The sequence below is a fragment of the Colletotrichum godetiae genome, assembly GCF_030913485.1.
Source record: "Colletotrichum godetiae strain CBS 193.32 chromosome Unknown BDP55scaffold_4, whole genome shotgun sequence".
NCBI lineage: Eukaryota > Fungi > Ascomycota > Sordariomycetes > Glomerellales > Glomerellaceae > Colletotrichum > Colletotrichum godetiae.
Genome location: NW_026851252.1, coordinates 727265 through 747728, shown reverse-complemented (window position 1 = coordinate 747728; position 20464 = coordinate 727265). Strand labels below are relative to the sequence as shown.

The following is a 20464-nucleotide window of genomic DNA, read 5'->3' as shown; positions in this document are numbered from 1 at the left end:
CCGTTCATCTGTTTCCTTCCCCTCTGATGATCCCATGTGGCGCTAGTGCCACCTCGCTTATCTGTCCATCGGCCGCTAAGGCCAATTAGTCCCACTGCTGTTTCCGACTGACGAGTTTTATTTTTGTCTTTATTTCTTTTCTTTGGGCAACGACTCACAAGTGCTGGCATCGACCCTTTCAGCTGTGTATCTTGGTCCCCAGCTGCCAAGTACGTGCTGCTATCATTATCGTGACTGAAGCTGTAATGCCGAGTTTCTCTCGATTATTCGCTGTCTTCCATAAGCATCGACCAGGCCTTACGGGCTAATACACATTCAAGATTTGAGCATCTCGAGCACCAGCCACCCAACTCCAACTTCCAAGTCTTGGTTTGCCAGCCCCTGAACTACTTCAAGTGGACCATCAAATCCAACGTCTCTCAATTGCAACCGAGATTCTTCCTGGGCCACCATCAATCGTCTCCATTCGCCTCCTTCATCTGGCAACTCACCTTCTGGAGCACAGTTCTTAGGTCGCGATTGGCTCGAGTCCTTGACTTACATTTGAGAAGATCAATAGTGACGTTCACTCACGCCACACAAGACACAGAAATGGCAAATCAATTGCGAAAGAAGTTGGTGTATTCGGTTGACACGCCATTCTCAACAGTACAATGGTTGGATAGCCTTTGACGGATCTGTTCAAGTACTCGCATTGCTCACATATCATAGGCCTGAAGTCATCTTTGAAGATCAAGATGCCATTTTGGAACTACTCTGCAGGTATATTTTACGTTCCCAAGCCGGTTAATGCTCGGTCTACTAGCACGCGTCTACGGTGGAGTCAAACTAACCAGACATGTAGTTTATTGATGCCCCTGGGCCAACACCGCCAACGGCACATTCAGCCTTCAGAAGGTAAACGGGCCGCCAAACGGAAGAGAAAGGAAGAGGCAGCTGCCGGCAAGGAACCTGAGAAAGCCGAACGTCCACCACTGCCAGAAATCGCCTCTTTCGTCGATGTTGGGTTGGCAAGCATCACTCGCAACCTCGAAAGACTGGCATCGACACAGCAAGGCTCAGAAAAGGACGACGAAGGAGCCAACGCTGCGGCAGTCCCCCCTGCCCCATACGCCCTCATTTTCGTGGCCCGCTCCGGCCAGTCATCGGCCTTCAATTGTCAACTCCCCCAGATGGTCGCCGTTGCTTCCAATGCCACTGCACCTGCGCCCGCGACAAGACTGGTAGGATACTCCAAGCCATGTGCCGAGAGACTCAGCGCTGCCGTCGGTATCCCGAGGGTCTCGTCGATTGGAATCCGGGTCGGTGCCCCAATGTCGAAGGCGCTGGTCGACTACGTCCAGAAACACGTCTCGCCTGTCAGCGTCGCTTGGTTGGACGAGGTGAAAGATGCTGTCTACCGTTCTACACAGCTGAGAGTGGAAGAAAAGATGTTACCGGCCAAGAAGAGCGGCAAGGCGTGAGGTGTTGGAAACGCCGATTTTCAGCTCGACTTGAGAGCATTCTTGCAGAGAAATAGAGATGGAGATGAGATACCCCCAACCTGCCTACACCTGCCAATGTGAATTCCGAGATGTTGCCATGTTTTGCCACGCTGAATCGGCTTTTACTTGAAGGTATGCATACACTGGATATTCTGGCTAAAAGGGGGGACCGTCTGTCAGTTATGTGCTTCCCCCACTACACCCTTGGCATTGAAGAGGCAGAACAGCCCTCACAAATGTGAGAGGGGACTGTCTTGTACATGTACTTCAGAATTGAAATGTCCCTCCCGCTAGATACCTCTACCAGGTGGATTCTTCTTCTTCAACATGAAACTCAGCTGACGAGTGCCAGGTAAGTGGACATCCAACAAAAAGCTTCATGGTTTCTTTCTTTTATTGTTTCTCCCGCAGCCATGTTCTTGACCTTCACGCCTGGTAGTTAGCCAAGCCTCCATGCGTGAATCAACGGCCTCATGACAGAGGGGAAGTAGCATCCTTCAAAGTCATCTCGTGATGATTCTTCCATCGCCCCAACTACTCCCTCCGTCTCATGTACCTGCGGTCCCTACCTACCGTCCTAAATACTCATTCCGTCCCATTTTCGTCTTTACCTCGAGCTGGGGTGAATCCATTTTGTTTACTCTACCGTTTTTTTCCTGTGTCATAAGTCTCCAGAGCAACCCACCTGTGCTTGCCTTTTGACTCCTTGATTTTGTCCCAAGCTCCTACCTTTCTCGAAGACCACCTGCTTCAGCAACCCTACCTTCTCATTATTCCAAGGGTGGAAAGATACGCTTTCCTTCCTTCGTTAACCACTGGGTAAGGTTCCTTCTCTACATCTCATGACGAGCCAGTCTGGTGTCTTCCCACTTGACCCAGTCTGCCTATTCAGCGCTCACGCCAGTTTTACCTGTCCAGATTCCTATCCAGTTATACTCGGTTTCCCACCTTGGGCGCCGTCTCCAGCCATACTCTACGTTGACGCTGGCTGCAGGTAGCAGAACACCGACAGACAGGCTTTCTCCTTCCAGCAATTGAGAAAGGCAGTCTACATAAGTAAGGTTAGTACTACACATTTTTCCCCTTGCTCCTTGCAGGGATTCATATACTGGATTGGGGCACTTCTTTCTGAAGGCATCTTCACAAAGATTATGAGCTTGGATTTTCTAGCGCCTCTGCTCTTCTGTCGATCTCTATGCATTGTCCGCTTATGGGACAGGATGCCAAAGCCTCAACTTCGACGCTTTCTACATCTTCCACATTTTTGGAATGCTTCTGCATAATTGGCCGACAGATATTTCAGGCTATGACCAGTTCCAAGGAAGAGTTCAATACTAATCAAATCACTAGACATTTATCAGAAAAGGTTCCGGAATATCAACCTCGCAAGTCTAAAGAGAGCGTGCCGCCAACATTCTTGCCAACATGGACCCCAAGAAGCAGGCTGAACAGATGGCAGCAGCAAGACTTCTTGCCTCGGAGTTCAGGAAAGCCAAGGGAAGCGGTGGCGGTGGCCGCGGAGGCATGAACAATGGCGGCAGTAGCAGCCGGCCGGGCGGCGTCGGAAGAGCAGCCATCTCTACTCGTTATGATGCTCATCCGCTTCAAATGAGTGAGTTGACTTCTTGGGAATCTATCGTGCAATTTGCTAATCCTCGCAGACCGTCCCACGCTCGCCTCCTCGCGTTCTATCTTCACGCAGGCTGAGGTGAACCGAGCTAAGGTTCAACCTTCCGCCGTCACTCGCGTGAATCCCGCTCTTGCAGGTTGGTTGGCAGGCTCGAACACTCCTCAGGCTAGCCCCGCGACGCCTGCGACGCTCGCTGCGTCCACAATGACCACGATGTCAAAGATACCTGCGATGCCCGCGAAAACGATTCCTGCTCGCTCTACCGCTCCGAAAGGAATCGATAAGGATCTCGCCAGCTGGCTCACGCCCGCGCCTAACCCGGTTGCCGCTCCCCCCAAGGAGACTCCGATCAGCCATTCCTCTTCAACGGTACTTCTCACCAAGATGGATGGCCCCGAGACATCGAGAGTCGCCACTGTCGGAAATGTCAAAGCTATTCCTCAGTCTATCGCTCTGCCGCCTTCTCTGAAGCAAGATGTTGATGCCAATCCTGAGACGACCGTCCATTCGAAGCCCAGTGGCTTGGGAAAGAGCCTGCGGGTCGCTTACGATGCAAAGGTCATCAAGGAGCAGAACGACTCCAACTTGAACGCCCGAGCTTCCGCTCTTCTTGTCGAAGACGTTGAATCGGCCACACAGTCGCAGTCTAACTACAATGGACAGGCTTCTCGTATTCTTGAGAGAGTTGACATCGAGCAAGATGCTGAAACCTCCGCCGCGAAGACTGAGGCCTCTGCTGTTGAACCAGAGCCAAAGTTTGGCACTGTCGAATGGGCTCTGGCGCAACTCAACCGCGGTCTGGAGCTTCCTGGATTTGATGCGTTTCACGCTCGGAAGGCTCAGGTATCCAAAAATAAGCCCGGCGTTGTGTCCATCACCGATCATCACTCTGGAAGCATTAACAACACTGAAAACGTTATTCAGAGACAGGAAACTACCAACGAGGAGAAGGCAGCGGAGCCGCTGACTGAGGGATCCGACTGCAACTGCCCGAAGAGAAGCCACCCTATTATTGGCTTGGCGGCTTCTTGCTGCAACACGGATTCTGATGGTGACCATGACCTCGTTCGCATGCAAGCTGCATCGGATGCAGTGAAGGATAAGTTCGCCGTTAACGTTGTCCTCCACGAGCACTCGAACCTGGACTGCCCCAAGCTGCTTCGGGCAGCTGCCAAATTCCCCCTTCACTTTGGCGCCAGCCCTGCCGTTGTGGATGACCCCGACGATCATCTCCAGGCCATCCGATGGAAGGATTCGAACGGCTTATCCGGTCCCTCGATCAGCGTGCCTGTTCGGAAGATCAACTCGTACGGTCCTCAGAACAACTTGGCTGGCCCTTCGCACAATTCGTCCGGTCCTCCTTTGGCTGGTGCCCCAGTCCCACAGCCGACTATCCGCCGCAGAGGCATCAACGACTCGATGTGGGCCTAACTCGTTCTCGAGATGAATTCATGACCGTCAACAAGCCTAGAATGCTTGATTTATCGCGCCTATATGATTGGGCAATGACTTGAAAACCTTCGAGGGGCCACAGTGCTGACACGAACCGGACTCGATAAGCATAGGCGAACTTTTGCAGCCATGTCCTCAGATTGTGGAAGTTAAAACAACGTACCTGATCTCTTTCAGCACTCTTTAATGCTGCCCTATGCTGGCAAAACCTTGAGTAGCTATGGAGAAGGGGTAACGAGGATGCCACTCAGCATCGGCGTGAGGAAATGGCGGGGGTTCGACGAGACAGAGAGAGTTGACATGATGAATAATGGTTGACTTTGATATTGGCTGTGGGGGTCTCTCGACTTGGGGGGGCAGAACGAGATATCTCGTACAGATGCACTATCTTGCTTCTAGAGGTATTAGATTGTCCGCTGCTCAGGTCACTTTGCTCAGGAACGATACCTCACAGACAGTTTAGGTAGAAAGTCAACCTACAGTTTCTCAAAACTCTTATGAATGCCAAAGCTCGATACAACATGGGACATATCAGCACTGCTAAAGTAGGTATCTTGATTGAGTCCGAAGATAGCTTCTTTGGTCATGGGCAGTGTATATAATATGTACGAGGTCTCTAAATGCCAAAGCCCGCAACACCCAAAAAAAGGTAACCCCTTTTCACTTTTTCCCATTCTTTCCCAACTCCTTTTATAATTTATTCGACTCAACCTCGATCGCCCTTCATCCTCATCATCATGCGCTATTAATCTCCTTCTCTAATAACTTGACACCCTCCCTAACCTTTGGCGAAAAATGCCTCCGCAGCAGCTCGCCCTCCCACACCGTCGTGGCAAACGGGTTGCTGCCCTCGACACTATCGCTGAGGGCATTGTAGTTGCCGTCGCCCTTGCGCTCCTCGGTGCACCACAGCGCGGCAATCTTCTTGCCGTGGGTGTGTCCGACGTCCTGCATGAGCGCCAGCGCCGCCTGTGCCGACTTGTCGGGCATGTGCAGCGCCGCGGACATGATTTGCTTGCTAAACGCCGCGAGGCGCAGGGGCGGGACGGAGCGGATCTGGTAGGCTGGCAGGAGAACGGCCGTGAGGCAGCGCAGGAGGAGGACGGTGGTGGTCTGCAGATTGACGCGGTTGTCGCGTGTGGCGGCGGCCTGGGCGGGGCGGATGTGGAGGGATTTGGAGGTGAGTTCGAGGTCCGGGTTCAGGGAGAGGGAGGGGAGGGAGGTGAAGAGGTGGGTAACGAAGTGAGAGAGGTCGAGGTGCAGTGCGGAGCGGGAGTTGTGGGCGTCCTGGCCTGCGAGGAGGGCAAAGGCTGTGACTGTGCAGAGGAGGGCTTCGCGGCTCGTGTTGCGGGATGCGCCGCCGAGGCCGTCGTCGTCTTCTTCTTCTTCGTCTTGGTTCTCTTCATCGTCGTCATCGCGGTTGTTGCCTTCCGCGTCCTCTTGGGCGTGGCGAATGAGATCTTTGAGAGCTTCGAGAAGATCGCCAAAGAAGTCCTGGTTGATGAGGTGGGCGTACTTGGCCAGGCCCTCGAGCACGGCGCCCATGAGCCACGGCACGCGCATCTTGAGAATGCGGAAGTAGGAGACGAAGACGAGCTTCAGCGTCTCAGACTGCATGCGCTCGCGCTCCTCGTGGCTGACGAGGGCGTCGGCCTGTTCCATGTCCTTCTGGATGGCCCTCTGCTCTTTGAGCATCTTGCGCTCCTTCTTGGTGCGGAACTCCTTTTTGAAGTTCTTGCGCGACTGCGGTGGCGGGGCACTCGGGTCGCGCTCGCGGTCGACGCGGTCCTGCGAGGCTTTACCCGCGAACTCGGAGAGCAGGCGCAGGTGGAGGAAGAGGTTGAGCACGGTCTCGTCGACGGCAAAGTTGCGGGCCTTCATCATCTTGGTGAGCAGGGAGGCGGCTTCCATGGAAGGGCGGCCCTCCTCGTCGTCGACAAAGAGCGTCTCGAGCGCGCGACGGCACTTGTGAAAGTCGGCGTCGATCTTGCGCTTGGAGAGCTTGCTGACGATAATCTTGAGGAGGTCGTTGCGGAAGTTGAAGTGCGGGACGGCGTTGACGAGCGTGCAGGCGCACGAGATGGCGACGCTCGAGATGCTCTGACCCGTTTTCCGCGTGGTCGGTATATCGGCCTTTGCCCACTTCGCGAGCTCCTTCACGTAACCCTGGTAACCGGAAACGAGGGCCTGCTCAAAAGCGCGCAGCTTCCGGACCTCCTTGGAGAGCTTCTCTACAGGGGCGTCTTCGGCGACGGGCCGGATGCGGTAGCCCGGGATAACGTCCTTGTAGACGGCAAGCTGGGTGGCCAGCGTGAGCTTCTGGATGGCCGGGATACGCGACTGTCCAATCTTTGCAATGGCCTTGAAGGCCGCGACGTTCTCCTCCGGATCCTCGTTCAGTGCCATTGCGATCTTGGCGAGCTCTTCCTTGGCCTGGTGGATCTGGACGGACTCAGGCAGGTCCGACTCCTCCTCTTCTTTCCTGCGGTCCTGACGCAGCCTTTCGGCGCCCGCCTCGGCAGTGGCCTCCTCGTCCTCGCGGCCCTCGAGCCACTCGCCGTCGCTCCCGACCGAGTCGGCATCGTCGTTGTTGTCGTCGCCTTGCAGAGACCGGTACTGCTCGAGGCGGCCGTCGGCCGTCTTGATGGGCAGGCGGGTGCTTTCCTTCTTATCCTTCTTTCCCTTTCGCGGGCGGTTCTCGTAGTCCTGCTCCAGGTTCCAGCTGGCGGCGTTCTTGAAGAAAGACTTTTGGATCTTCTTGGACGACTTGCTGGTGTGGTCATTCTCGTCTTCGGGCGGCGGCGTGAGCCTACGACGTTTTGAAGCTCTGGAGGACATTGTGAATGATGGTTTGTCTGAAAGGCCAATCGGCAGGGAGAGGAACTTTGAAGAAAGTTTAGGCGGTGGTTTCTGGCTTCGTTGGTCTTTAAGATGTTCTCGTCCTCGCTGAATGGAAGATTTCTCGATGCACGGTGGGATTGAATGGGGGACCCTGGGACCGCCAACAGCGGGAAGAGGGACCATCGAGAACTTTTTAGTGGAGGTTTTGGCCATTGAGCCAATGGAAACCCCGGAACACCCTCAGACCGCCCGAAATTTTTTGGGTTTCTGCCGCTACTCCAACCTTTTTCGCATCGCGATGCAGCTGGCATCCCACCTTTCGGTAACGGCACATTCGACTTTGAAAGTTTTCGTCCAAGGAAAGCTCAACGAGTCCTCAACACAAGTCTGCAGACACCGAACCGAACACATTCGACGTCAAACAAAACCAGAGATCCCAAAATGCGTCCCCTCACAGAAAAAGAGACCGAGACCCTCTTCAACAAGCTGGCCAGCTACATGGGCAGCTCGCTGAAGAACCTCATCGCCCCGCTCAACAACGGCCCCGAGCCCGATCGTTACGTCTTCCGCATGATTCGCGACCGTGTCTACTACGTGCGCCTCTCCGTTGCGAACCTGGCGACCAGCATCGCTCGCGATAAGCTCCTCAGCATCGGCATCTGCCTCGGTATGTTCCTTGCGCGCAAAGCCAACCCAACCTCTCGTCAACTCTCTGCGTACACATGGACTAATTACCACTTCTTGTTGCGCAATATAGGAAAGTTCACAAAGACTGGCAAGTTCCGCCTGCACATCACCGCCCTCCCGGTCCTCGGCGAGCACGCAAGATACAAGATTTGGGTCAAGGTATGTCAAACGGGGACCCATTCGTTCGAGTTCAAGCATGCATAGTGGAACAAATATGCTGACCGGGAAATCTTCAGCCCAACGGAGAGATGCCCTTCCTGTACGGCGGCAACATCGTCAAGGCCCACGTCGGCCGCTGGTCCGACGACTGCCCCGAGCACCAAGGAGTCATCGTCTACGCCATGGACGACAAGCCCCTCGGCTTCGGCGTCACCGCCCGCTCCACGGCCGAGGCGCGCCGTCTCGATCCCACTGGTGTTGTTTGCTTCAGGCAATCCGACGCCGGCGAATACTTGCGCGACGAAGATACCCTCTTTGCGACGAACAGTTAGATGGGTCTGTCTGGCTGTAAGAGAATTGGAGAGGAGGGGCGGGAGGTGTCATAGGAGGTAATGGCTGTGGTGGTGGCGGTGCTGCTGCTCTCAACACCCTCTGGGTTTTCATGTTTGGCACATTTGGAACGGCGTTTTGGGTTCACCAAAAAAGAGAGAGCTTGAAGAACGGTTGGGGCATTTTTCACACGGCGTTTTACTGTGATTATTGGTCATGGGCAATTTTGATCTTTTTACTTTGAGGAGAAGAATGCACAGTTAGACGTTGGTTTTGGCTCAGAGCTCTTCACGATTTGAATTTGCGAAGGCTCGCTGTCTAGCAGTACTGCAAAATTTCATCTACTGCCAGATCAGGTATCTTCTCATGAGGTCCAGAGAAAATCGAGGGATCGCGTAAGTGATTGCTCCATTTCGACCTTGAGATCATTATGACCAGCAGTATCGGCTGGTCTATTGAGCCGTACCAGGCAGCCCCTTGGAGGCGGATTCCAAAAGATGGTTCTGAGCCATGAGTGCGTCTCTCTCACGGGAGGCTTGTACAGTTGGGATTTCTGACCGAGGCGTAGTTGGCCCGCCTCTGCGATTCTGTATTTGCAAAGTTCACCAAGCCAGTAGCCAGATGCCAAGTGACTGAACTCTTGGGGTATGATGTGGGACTTCAAGTCGCTAGCAGTGTTCTCAAATGGGACGCTTTTGATTATCTTCTTTGATTGGATATCTGTGGATATGCCTGGTATATATATAGAGATTGAAAACATTAAATCATGCTGTATCCATGACGATGCTCGTCATCATCAAGGCCAGATGGAATGAAAAAAAAGTGAGTAAAAGACCCATCAAAAATGCTGCCAACAGTCTGTACCTCCATGGAGGAAGGATCCCGTCTGCCAAAAATAAACTCCGTCTATAGATCCCATGTCTAGAAAATATGTTCATTAAATGGTCGCGTAAGGTGTGCTGATTTAGAAGGTGAACTTCATCAAAGCCGGGTTGAGGAGTACCGGGAGGCAAAAGTGCGAAGCGATGGACATCCCCACAGGGAAGATTGTCGATAGCCAGCGAATCTGCCACTGTTGGGGGAAGACGTAGTATCCACAGACGATGAGGGCGATCCCAAGTGCTGTGAAGACAAACGTGCCCGCGAAGCTCTTGATGATCTTGGGAATTTCCTCCATGAAGTTGCAATTCTCGACTTCCTTGGAGGTGGCGCCCCACTGGATATCAATCTCGAAGAAGTGGCAAAGCAAAGCCTTGGACACGTGGAGCGAGATTCCGCCGAGAAAGATGGTGAAGATGGGCATCCACTTGAAGTTATCCCAGACTACGTTTCAAAGGTTAGCTGTCTGGCGTCTGTCCAGAAAACAAGAGGGAAACTTACGGGCTCCGAGGAGGGACTTCTGGCCCAGTCTGTACCTGAGCACAGCCAAGGCGATGTTGCCAGTGAGCGGAAAAACGACCATGATGGACAAGAAGATAGCGAACGAATCGAGGTAGTACTTGTCGTAGTAGCCCCAAAACCATCCCGTGAGGAAGTAGTTCATAAGAGTAAGAATCCAAGATGCTCCAATAGCGTAGTAAGTGCCGATGTAGGACAGAATCGTAACCTTTCTGTAGAAGGCAATATTGGAGCAGATGAAGCGCCTGAAGAGGGGCGTGAAGGGGCCACGAGTGATCCAGAAACGGAAGGGGTGAAACAGCAGCTCGTTACATCCGTAAGCATATTTCTCCCAGCGGGCCAACTCGTCGTAGACAGTGAGCGAGACACCCTCTTGGAAGCCATCGCCGGTGTAAGCACCGTAGCGGATAGTGTAACCCGAGGTCTGAAGACGCAAAGCCATATCGAAATCCTCAGAGACGTGAGACTCGGACCAGAACTTCTCGTAGCCATCCTCCATATAGGAAGCAGCATCTTGGAGAGCAGACCAGCGGAGGATAGCGTTGTGACCGACGAAGGGGGAGATGTCGCCATTGGCGACGGCGAAGGTGATGATGGTGTAAATCATCTGCGTGAACCACGTGACACTGTGAAAGGAGTTAGCTGGTGTGTATGGAATGACGGCTCGATCGTACTTACGCCTTCTCGAAGAATGAGTCGGAAACCCGCATGACACCGGAAGTGTACTGAATGATGGCAACCTCGGGGGAGGCCTCCATCTCGCTGACGGCATCCAAAAAGCAGTCACGCGGAACACGGGTATCAGAGTCGATAAGAAGAATGTAGTCACCCATGCGGATGTTGCCCTCAGCCCAGGTTCGGCCCTCAGACTCGTCGAGAACCTCGGCAAGAGCTTGCTCGTAGGCTTGATCTTCACTGTCCTGACTCCATCTGCTTCCGCGGTTGATGTGCTTGAGCTTCTCCTCAACCTTGTTACTAGTCATCAAGGCGTAGTTCATGTTGGAGGCCTTCTTGAATCTGCCTCTGCGGATGAAAGGCTGCACGCTGGGGTCCGCAGGCTTAGGGTTGTGGCCAGGGCGAGCAACCCATCCCATGTTGTGCTCCTCGTAGAATTCCCTACGTGCTGAGGCTTCATCCTCACTGATGAGCTGCATGCCGTCGTCGTTGACAAAGATGCTAGCGGAACCGCCCTGCATCTCATAGGTGGAGATGGCAGTCTTGAGAGAAAGAACCGTGGGCTTGATGACAGCGTTCAGACCCTCCTTGTAGACAGGCATCTGGATGGTAACATGAGGTAGTTCGCCTCGATAAGGGCTCAGGCGGCGCGGCGCCTTACCAGAGTAGTTCTTGGAGTTTGCGTGAACCGACGAGATGGGACCGAAAATCTGGAAGACGTTTCCGGCAATAGACAGGAAGAAGAACTTACGGTGCGTTAGTTGGTGGCAACAAGACACTCAAGATTCACAATACTCACAAGACTGATGAAAAGCGTGATTGGGGTAACCGCCACGAGCGCCCAACGCACGTAGCTGCCGTCAACGGTGGACTGTAGGGCCAAGTTCCGGTAACCGAGTCCCAGACATACCACAGACAAGCAAAGTCCCAACGAAACCATTATGCAACTGGTCAATCGGACTGGCCGTACCTCAGCCTTGAGGGCCTCTTCAAGCGCAGCAGGCGAGAGTTCCTCGACGTTAATGTCGGGCTGCTTCTCGTTCTTCTCGTCACTCTCCTCGGCCTCGCCTCCCTCGTTGCGCCAGATGTATGAGATAATCATGTGCTCCAGGCTCTCTGCGCGGGCTTGAAGTTTATTGGCATCGTCATCCCAGACGGTGAGAACAGGAGGGTCGAGAATAAAGGCTGCAAAGTGATGCTTCTGACACCTGGGCAGATCGGTCATCCTCTGGAGGACCTGAAGCTGCAAGCCCCCGGCAAGAGGAATGGAGGTCAAGAGTTCGCCGCGGTTCAGGATTCCGTGAATGATGGACTGAATGAAAGGTGTGTTGACCGTCATGGCACACTAAGAAGGTGGTCAGAATTTGCTATTATTCTGATACTCTTCGAGTACTTACGCTGACGTTGAGCTGGGTCGCCATATCGAAGAACCCATTTGGTACCGTAGATAGCTGAGGAGGAGCGCAGACATAATCGTTACGGCCCTTCTTAAGAACAACACCCTCCCCCAGGTTCCATGCCGAAGCATACATCTTTCTGAGCTGATCCTGATAGATACTGTGTACAGTGACGTCTGCCCTGAGATCGATGATGCTGCTGGCATGCTTGTCCCTCATACCAGCAGTGAGTGCCAAGCTCACTGTCGACTGTCGAGCGGATGTTCTGGCGCTTTGTGCCCGGTAAGGAGCTGGTCTCTGGGCCGCCTGCGGCTTCGGCTGGGGTGCAAGCGGTTGCAGTGTATTCGACTTCGACGATTCGGGAGCGGGTTGGCCCGACGCCTGGTCGGGCGCGAAGTAGGTCTTGAAAGCCTTCATCTTGTGGAGACTGTGAAACGAACGAACCACAGACTGCTCAAACCACTTCCTACCTTGAGGTGAAGAAAGAACAGGATAAGTGAGTGTAAGCGAAGAGAGTGATTGTTGTTCAGGGTAACTAGTAGTTCAGGGGGATGGGGAATCGGTTTAAGATATGTGAGACGGGACCATAGTAGAGACTCTGCAAGCGCGGAAGGCATCTATCCTGGGGACAAAGGTCTAGCCAAGCTGCATAGACGGGGGCACCGGGAGCTGAGAGCAATATTGTCTGGTCTAGCTGAGTACGCCAAAAACGATATGAGCGGCCATGGACGCCTCCAATGCGGCAATGAAAGGCGTCAGTCAAGGATCGTATCGAGGAGGGGGGGACAAACAACGGTTGGCCTCGCCAGCACTCGCCGGTCGACCACGCACGCAAACCTGGGTTCCACACGCCTAAGTCGTCCGTTCAAGACGGACTCCTAGCTGAGATGGGACTGGTGAAAAGCGGCATGATTCCTGACTCTGGTGCTTAGAGAACTGGCGCCACCCGTGCGTTGGGTGGAAAGCCGGTAGTCAGGTACAAAGAAGGAGAGAAGCTTTTCCCCATCGTGAGGGGGTAGCGTGGATGGAGGCGACAAAGGAGCGTCGAGGCCTTATCGCACGAGCGATGCCTCCCCAAGCGTTGCATGGCCAAGCCGTTAGACTGAGAAACAGCCATAAACACCCCTGTGAAGGCAAAGGCATGCTAGCTCATCGGTGTCGCCTTAGTCGACGTGGTCGAGTACTCCGTATCATGATGATGATACTGATCTGGAATAAGCGAGCTGGTTACGGGCCACTGGGCCAGCGGAACGACGCGGGAAGATCGCCAAAGAGTTCTCGTCAGGCCAAAGAATCTGCCTGGGATTAGACACCGGCAACGACAAGCTTGATCAAGGCAGTCGCCCAGGCCGGAGACATGTTAATAGAAGCCGGCCAGAGAAAATTTCAGCGCTGTTGGTGATCAACAGCATACTAGCAAACCAAAAGGTTAGAAACAGAAGAACGGCGGATGATGGGCAGTCTAGCTCAGGAACGACTAGAGCCGTCCTGACTTAGCGTAGTCTAAATCGGCCGTCTCCTGAGGCTCTGATTGTGCTTCCCAGAAAGTCGTGTAAGCAAAGAAGCGCAAAACTAGTTGATATCAACAGCCGAGAGAAAAAAAGGACTTTTTCTCGTCCTTTCCTGACCAGGCCTAGCCTTGCCGCAAAGCAAGCCCCCGAGAGGTCTTGGACCATTGAAAACCTCCGCTCGTTTGCTTGGCTTGCGCCAGCCAACTTGGGTGTAGGCGCTAAAATTGGCATACCGCAAGCTGCAGGACGACTGATTCTGGGCGTCTAGCCACTTTCTACCCAGACCCCTGGTCACGGCAAGCTGGCAGGACCTTCCGAGGTCTTGGTAACCTTATTCGTCAACCACTTGGGCCAGCAGCCCAGGAACTGTGAAAATATCCACGTTGGGAGAGACAAAACGCTGTCCGGGCCGAGTGTGTCTCTACTCTCTAGGCTTCCCGTTGTCTCTGCGTCGCGGGTGGGGGACGCTCGTATAATAACAGCGATCTTCAGACCGAGTCCTCACAGAGGGTTTGTGTGTTTCGGCTTTAGAACGAGAAGTTGGTCTTTCGATCAAGTATCCGTACAACAGTCTTATGGGTGTCTATGGGTACATCTGGAGTTGGTGGGCGTTCAAAGTTTTGCGATTGGCACTAGCCACGGTGAAGGTCGTGAGCGGTGGTGAAAAATCACGTATCGGGGCCCCGGGGGCCAACCTGAAGCACACCTCTGGCGGGGTGGAGGTGAATTTTTGCCTCGTGAACCCAAATGGAGTTGGCTTCCCGTTGTTGCTTGCTTTTTGGAACAATACGGTATTTTCCACGAAGGCATGCAACAATGTTTCGGGAATGGTATGCTCACAGTCGTTGTCTCGTCCGAGAGCCATGCATATGACGGTAACTTGCAGAACGACTGGAGGGGGAATTTGGGCGTAAGACGGGAAACAGCCGTCATCCCAAGTAGTGGCGAGGTTCGGGCGGAATGGTCAATATGGGATGATTGTGATGAGATGGGTAGAGATTAGGTGGGCAAGAGTGGCTTGCTGAACCTGTGACATTGCCTGGTCCTGCCGATTTCCAGGGGTGGTATGGCGTACAAACAGTGTTGGTGTGTAGACCAGGCCCATCCCATGTACGTCGTCGATAGATGTGTTGGTCGTACAGTGGTGGCGGAAGGAAGCCGGCAGAGGGGCAGAGGCAGACGAAGGAAACCGAGTGAAAGAGGATGGAGGAGGGACGGGAAAGCTAGGCACGTTGGCACATTGGCACGCTGACACGCCGAAGGTGTTGATGGCGATGCACATTGCAAGGCAGCGCAGTCATGGATAGCGGCAGATCGCAGATGTCGTTTCCGCATATGGTTAGATAAAGTGGTGTGTCTTGGTGGTGTCTTGGTTGCTCGGCGGCATCGGCATCCTTCCACCGGCACCTTCCCTCCCGCCTGTGCCTTGCAGAAACAAAGATGTCATTATGCGTGTAGCTCGTTGTGCTATCTAGTTGCGTACTCTTTACCCTTAAAGATATCCTGCTGAATGACGTGATCCATTCTCTATGCAATATAAGGGGTTTATTCGTATACCAGGGCTATCCGCCGCCCGCCTATCGGGCTCTTCGGGAAGCGGCCGGCGTGTAAGCAGTGTTACTGGTCCTTTCCGCCTCGGGTCACGACAATCAAACATCCAGAAGCTTTCGCCCGCAACACCCATTGCAACGCTGCAGATACCATGTGGCTGCATACGACTATCTTGCTTTTCTAGGCACCAGGCTCGACTATGATACGTCCAAACCTCGACTTTCAGCTACGTTTGTGCTGCAATGCTACATACACAATGGAGAATATTGGTCTGAAGTTCTCAACTTCCCAACCTCTGGTCGCGCCGATTCCCATTCATCCCGACCGTGGCGTTTTTTCGGTCTTTCCCAAGACGCAGCTGCTTCAAATCCACTTGGGTATCATCGCTTCATCTTTCGACTTCGGTTTACCGAGTATGTATGCAGTCCTTTCGCCATCCCGGCCATACTCTGCGCTAGAGGCCTGAGCAGTCCGAACAAGTCGAACAATGGGTGCGGCAAATCCCAACAAAGACGCGAGCGACTTTGACGAGCACACAAGAAAGGCTCCATGACGCTGAATTTGCTGAAAGGAAACGAAAAACGTAAGTGTCGGCATTCTGCCCCAAATGAGCCAAGTCTCTGGGCTCTTTTCTAGATCGACTCTGCCCCAGAACGGCCTTGCTGCCAGCGTCCACTGTGGGTTGCTTGACAATGGACGACAAGACTCTTAGCCCAGCGATTGTACGAATTGGCAGTCTCTGTCTGACTGTCTCAACTCCCGTCGTGAGCAAAGCCTACTCAACAACTGTTGGCTTTAGCCTTCCGCTCAGTATCTCTATCGAATTGACGGTGGAGGTGGCAATTGCACTCTCTTCGCGTAGCGAACCTACCAGGCCTTCTGCTGCCTGCATCAACTTCAGCTTTCGGCGTGTTTGTAATGCCTATCTAGCCAACCCCTGAGCCTGCGCAGATCCCGTCTTCGACTATTGCTATCCCGCATGCAATTTTCCCGGTTCACGATATCTCCGCCCCAGAACTGTCCAATCGAATCCTTGCACCGCCCCATATCGTCAACCTCACGAACTCATAGTTTTCAGCTAGATTTGGGTTGCCGTACAGTTGTTTAGGACATCGTGAAAGATTGCAAGGGTTGCAGTCCTGGATTTTCCAGGGACCAGAGCAGCCTTCGTCCTTCCAGACCTTAGCTGGTCCCACGTCGGACTCCGTCAAAAGGTCGGGACCAGGCGGCTCGCGGCATCTAGCAACGCTGGGACCGGCAACGAAAACACCGCCAGAAACTTCGAAAAGTGGCAGACCCTTATTCACTAGTCTGTCCTTTTTGCTTTCTTTCTTTGCGCCAAAGGCTGCTGGACCATTGCCCTTCCCGAGGGTATCCATTTTAGCAACCGCAACATAATTATACGGAAATGTCTTCATCTCGGGAGATATATTAACTAGCGTTGCCACAGACAGGCGGATAGAAGCAAAGTTATTGCTGGCTGCTGCAGGCAAGGACGAGTTCGTTACATTGATAATGCGGTTGCCCACATGAGTTGGGTTCGCGCTCCTCTCGCAGCCTGGTCCCGCTTCCTGTGACTATTCGGTCTGGATTATTACTATCACATCGACTTTGTCAAATGGTACACCTCTAGCCACGTTAGCAGCTTCTTTCCCGCCTCGGCCTGCATTTGCCGGGGTTTTTTGCTGGACCCTTTCGAACCAACGAAAGACATGCAAGAAAAATATTCAAAAAAAATAAAAAATTTGGTGAAAAGCAATCTTGGATCTGACCAAGGCGTCGACTCTCGAGAAAGGGACTTTGACAGCTAGCTAAACCGTCCGTCGTAACGACGCGTGGGCATGGGATCAATAAAGTGCTCCAAGTCTTCGACAGCGCGGTTCACTGCGCATTGCAGGAGTAAAGACGGCAACACCCCCCCTCTATCCGGAGAGGCCAGCTGAAAGACAGCCGTACTGAAAGAATTTTTACACAAAAGTTTCCAGAGAGTCAGTCCCCTCAGGAGAATCGAATTTCCCCCTGAAAAGCCTCTATTTTGGCGCCAAGACTTCAGCTGTCAGCCATCCGCGAGACTGGCGCGGGGCTCGGACCTTGGACCTTGCCACCAGCTGAAAGGACGCTATCGAAACTCGAAAACGATCTATAGTCAAATTCGGGAAATCGAATCTGTCAGGCAACCCACGCGACGAGGATAGCCGGCTCATGATATGCGTGCGAAGCCATTCCCACGGCCTCGGGATCGCATCGCAGGACCCTTGAGACTAGGTTCATTTTGGGGAAGTCGGGCAAGAATGTCTTGTTTCACTCTGTCTGTCCTCTTGTCTCTCATCCCCAGCTTCCCAGCCCTATCTTGAGCAAAAGCTTCCTCTTTTCGTCGGACCCTGGCGAATCAAATTTCTGATTCTTTAATGTCTGATCCCTCACTCTGCCTATTTGTGGTCTCTTCTGCGATGGCCAAGTGGCTGTCAGGAACGACGCCGCAGTGGTTTGGCAAAGTTGCCTAGAAACACCTCGGGCAAAGCTACTAGTAGTCGAGATGCTATCGCAAGCGCTACGGGATGCCACATGAGCACGATCACAAGAGATTTACAAGTGCCCTTGGCATAGTTGTGATTCCCTCGTGGCTGATTCCTTCTATTCGGCATCAGCTTGGCAGATTCTACTTCATCATTGTGCTTCTGTCACAGAGCTCAGCATGTCAAAAGGGCTTCTGGCAGGAGAATGAGATGGTAACAGTAACTCAAGTGTATTTAGATTAGGCTAGCCAGCATCTGAAATGAACTCCCAAGTGCCAATCATTCCCTCGAGAGAAGGCATAACGAGTCTATTTAGTAAGAGCAATCTTCTTCATCTCCTCAAAGTTGGGAAGGCCGAGTCCCGTCACAGGATCCCAACCCTGAGTGCCGTTCCATGTCGCAAAGGGAATGACACCAGACCCTTGCAACGGCTTGCCCGACTGCAAGTCCGTACCGCCGCAACCCTGGGCGACGCCGGTCGTGACGTCGGTAAGGCCCTTGAATCCTCTCTTATACAGCCACGGGTTCATGAAGCCCATGGTCGGCTGTCCGGCGCGGATCCTGGCGTCGTTGAGAAGTCCGACGAGGCCGGCCATCAATGGGGCGGAAGCTGAGGTGCCACCGGTTCCAACAAGCTTGTTGGCGTTGACGATGGCGAACGGGGGGCTGGCGGAGTGAGCTGCAATATCAGGGAACCCGCGGCCGGTGAAGTTGGCAAAGGGCTGGTAGTACGCCTTCACGTCGGCAGGGATGCCGGTCTGGAGATATTGGGCCACCATCGTCTCCTGGTACCACGCCTGCTTGAAGTAGTTGCTAAAGCCGCTACCGGATGCCACCCACGTGGTCTCTGGCCCGAATGCCTGGGTGCCGCCGACGGCGGTGATGTACGGGCACGTCGCGGGGAATTGCGGTGTAAACTGCGGTGTGTTGCTGCCGTCGTTGGCACGGCACGGCGCGCCGACACCCGTGTCGCCGCTGGACTCGAGGACGCTGACGCCGCGCAGGCCCATCATGCCGATGAGGTTGCACACGCGCGTGGCGTACTCGATGGGGACGGTCTGCTCGTCGTCGCCGTACGAGACGGAGAGCACCTGCGGGATCTTATCGTTCTCCTGCGTCATCATGAACTGGTAAAAGTCGAGGAACGGCTCGTTCTGGTTGTCTGCCTGCGTTGGCGTGCGGAGGTTGGGCACCAGGGGCGGCTTGCCGCCTGTGAGGTACTGCGTGATCGGGAGGGTCTTGACGGCGGCGGCCATGACCTGGGCGTCGAGGTTAGCCTCGCCGATGGCGCCCTTGGGGTCCTGATGATCTTGTCCGCCGTTGACGAGGACACTAGTGAACTTTTGAGGTGGCAGCTGGAACCTGCCCAGGAAGGCCGTGAGGTCGTCCTGGCGGGCGGACTGGTTGAGGAAGCTGGCGAAACCGACACGGCTGCCTGCCGCCGGGTCGGCCTGGTAGGCACCGTAGTTGTATGCCAGCTCGAAGCAGGCCGGCGTGAAGACCTTGGAGCAGTTGGCTGTCGCGCTGGGCCCAGTGCCCTGTCTGCGAGAGAGCGGTGCGGGCATCTGCGGCAGCTGGGCGTTTGTGAAGGCCGGGTCGGACTTCATATTGCCAAAGTATGTCGTGGGCGTCACCAGCTCAATGTGCTCCGTCATCGCGTTCGGGAGAGAGTACTCGGTCGTCCGCAACTTCATGGTGCCCTGGACGTCGTAGTACGCAAAAGTGGCGCCGAGCATCTTGTTCGCCGTGCCAACGTTGGTCGCAAAGTTGACGAAGCGGCCGTTGTCCGTGTACGATACGTCGGTGACGTTCTCGTTGGCGAGCCAGGTCTGGATGGCCTTGACCGAGGCCTCGGCCGGCTTGAACATGTCGTTGACCTGAGCCGCCGTCAGGTACTTGCCGTAGTTGGGGCTGTCTGGGTCGGAGACGTCCCTCAGCATGGGCTCCAGCTTGTCAATGTTTTGCAGCTTGATGCCGATCTGGAGGTTGATCTGCTGGTCATCGGCGGCCATATTCGTCATCTGGACGCCGTTGGCGAGCGCGGCTGCCCTAGACATGAGGCGGGCTTCGATGCCGGTGAAGGCGGCCGCGAGGGCCAGAAGGGCTTTGAGAGGCGCCATTCTGGGTGCTCTTCCTTTTCTCTTTGCTGGGAGGGGCACGAGGATGGGTTGGTGATATTATCGGGCGCCGTTCATTCGTGTCTCGCAGAGGTCCGAACGTGAGAGAGCGCTGCGGGGGGAAGAAAGAAACCAGATAGCCCAGCTATGGATATAAGGGGAAATCAGAAGCACATGCGGATTACGGGACCAGCTTGTATAACGTCTGAGGAAACGCAACAAGAGCCAATTGGGACGAAAATGATCACGAGTCAACAGAGAGAGATTCAGGTCCTGCCATACGGAAGTGCCCGTCTCGGCAGGGTACACGTCTCGGTCGGGCATCGAAAGGTTCCCCCTTACCGCCGGGAACTGGATTTCCCCTCGAAGAACTCAATGCTCCAACTGGGACAGGTGCGACAGTTGTGACAGAACTTGTCGTAGGATTCTCGCGGCGGAGGCCTTCTTCGTCCCAACATGTCTGCTCGCGTTTTGATCCGACTTAAGGTTACAAGTACCCAAAACAATTGCAAATCTGCACGTTTCAACACACGAACCCTGCCCCTTACTCGTCTTCGCAACTTGCCGGCGGGAGGACTAATACCTAAGTCATGATCCACGGAGGAGTGTAATGCAGGAACGACTAACCTTCTTTCGACGAACAATACACAAATACCCACTCGGTCGTCGTACGCTATCTCTTCCGTGGTTTGCCATCCCAGAACTCCGTAGTCTAA

The 20464-nt window shown here is 54.0% G+C and overlaps 6 protein-coding genes across 6 annotated transcripts; 3 read left to right on the top strand and 3 right to left on the bottom strand.

Annotated features, from left to right (window-relative positions):
- Positions 1–591: 591 nt before the first annotated feature.
- BDP55DRAFT_723958 (uncharacterized protein) lies at positions 592–1463 on the top strand (the record flags this gene model as incomplete). Its single annotated transcript, XM_060578823.1, has 3 exons — positions 592–656; positions 712–762; positions 845–1463. 3 exons carry the CDS (start codon positions 592–594, stop codon positions 1461–1463), a joined length of 735 nt encoding a protein of 244 aa, XP_060435050.1.
- A 1612-nt stretch (positions 1464–3075) lies between these two features.
- BDP55DRAFT_646770 (uncharacterized protein) lies at positions 3076–4082 on the top strand (the record flags this gene model as incomplete). The annotated part of the gene is made up of 3 exons (XM_060573728.1): positions 3076–3096; positions 3146–4009; positions 4063–4082. Coding segments are annotated over exons 1-2 (861 nt in total), but the record flags the coding sequence as incomplete, so codon positions are not given.
- A 1219-nt stretch (positions 4083–5301) lies between these two features.
- BDP55DRAFT_723956 (nucleolar complex-associated protein) lies at positions 5302–7404 on the bottom strand (the record flags this gene model as incomplete). Its single annotated transcript, XM_060578822.1, has 1 exon — positions 5302–7404. One exon carries the CDS (start codon positions 7402–7404, stop codon positions 5302–5304), a length of 2103 nt encoding a protein of 700 aa, XP_060435048.1.
- Positions 7405–7848: 444 nt separating this feature from the next.
- Positions 7849–8585, top strand: BDP55DRAFT_541931 (60S ribosome subunit biogenesis protein NIP7; the record flags this gene model as incomplete). Its single annotated transcript, XM_060568265.1, has 3 exons — positions 7849–8074; positions 8165–8253; positions 8331–8585. 3 exons carry the CDS (start codon positions 7849–7851, stop codon positions 8583–8585), a joined length of 570 nt encoding a protein of 189 aa, XP_060435047.1.
- A 962-nt stretch (positions 8586–9547) lies between these two features.
- Positions 9548–12470, bottom strand: BDP55DRAFT_541811 (glycosyl transferase family group 2-domain-containing protein; the record flags this gene model as incomplete). Its single annotated transcript, XM_060568255.1, has 5 exons — positions 9548–9906; positions 9964–10607; positions 10660–11402; positions 11456–12001; positions 12054–12470. 5 exons carry the CDS (start codon positions 12468–12470, stop codon positions 9548–9550), a joined length of 2709 nt encoding a protein of 902 aa, XP_060435046.1.
- Positions 12471–17939: 5469 nt separating this feature from the next.
- Positions 17940–19688, bottom strand: BDP55DRAFT_542320 (Pro-kumamolisin; the record flags this gene model as incomplete). The annotated part of the gene is made up of 1 exon (XM_060568305.1): positions 17940–19688. One exon carries the CDS (start codon positions 19686–19688, stop codon positions 17940–17942), a length of 1749 nt encoding a protein of 582 aa, XP_060435045.1.
- Positions 19689–20464: the final 776 nt, after the last annotated feature.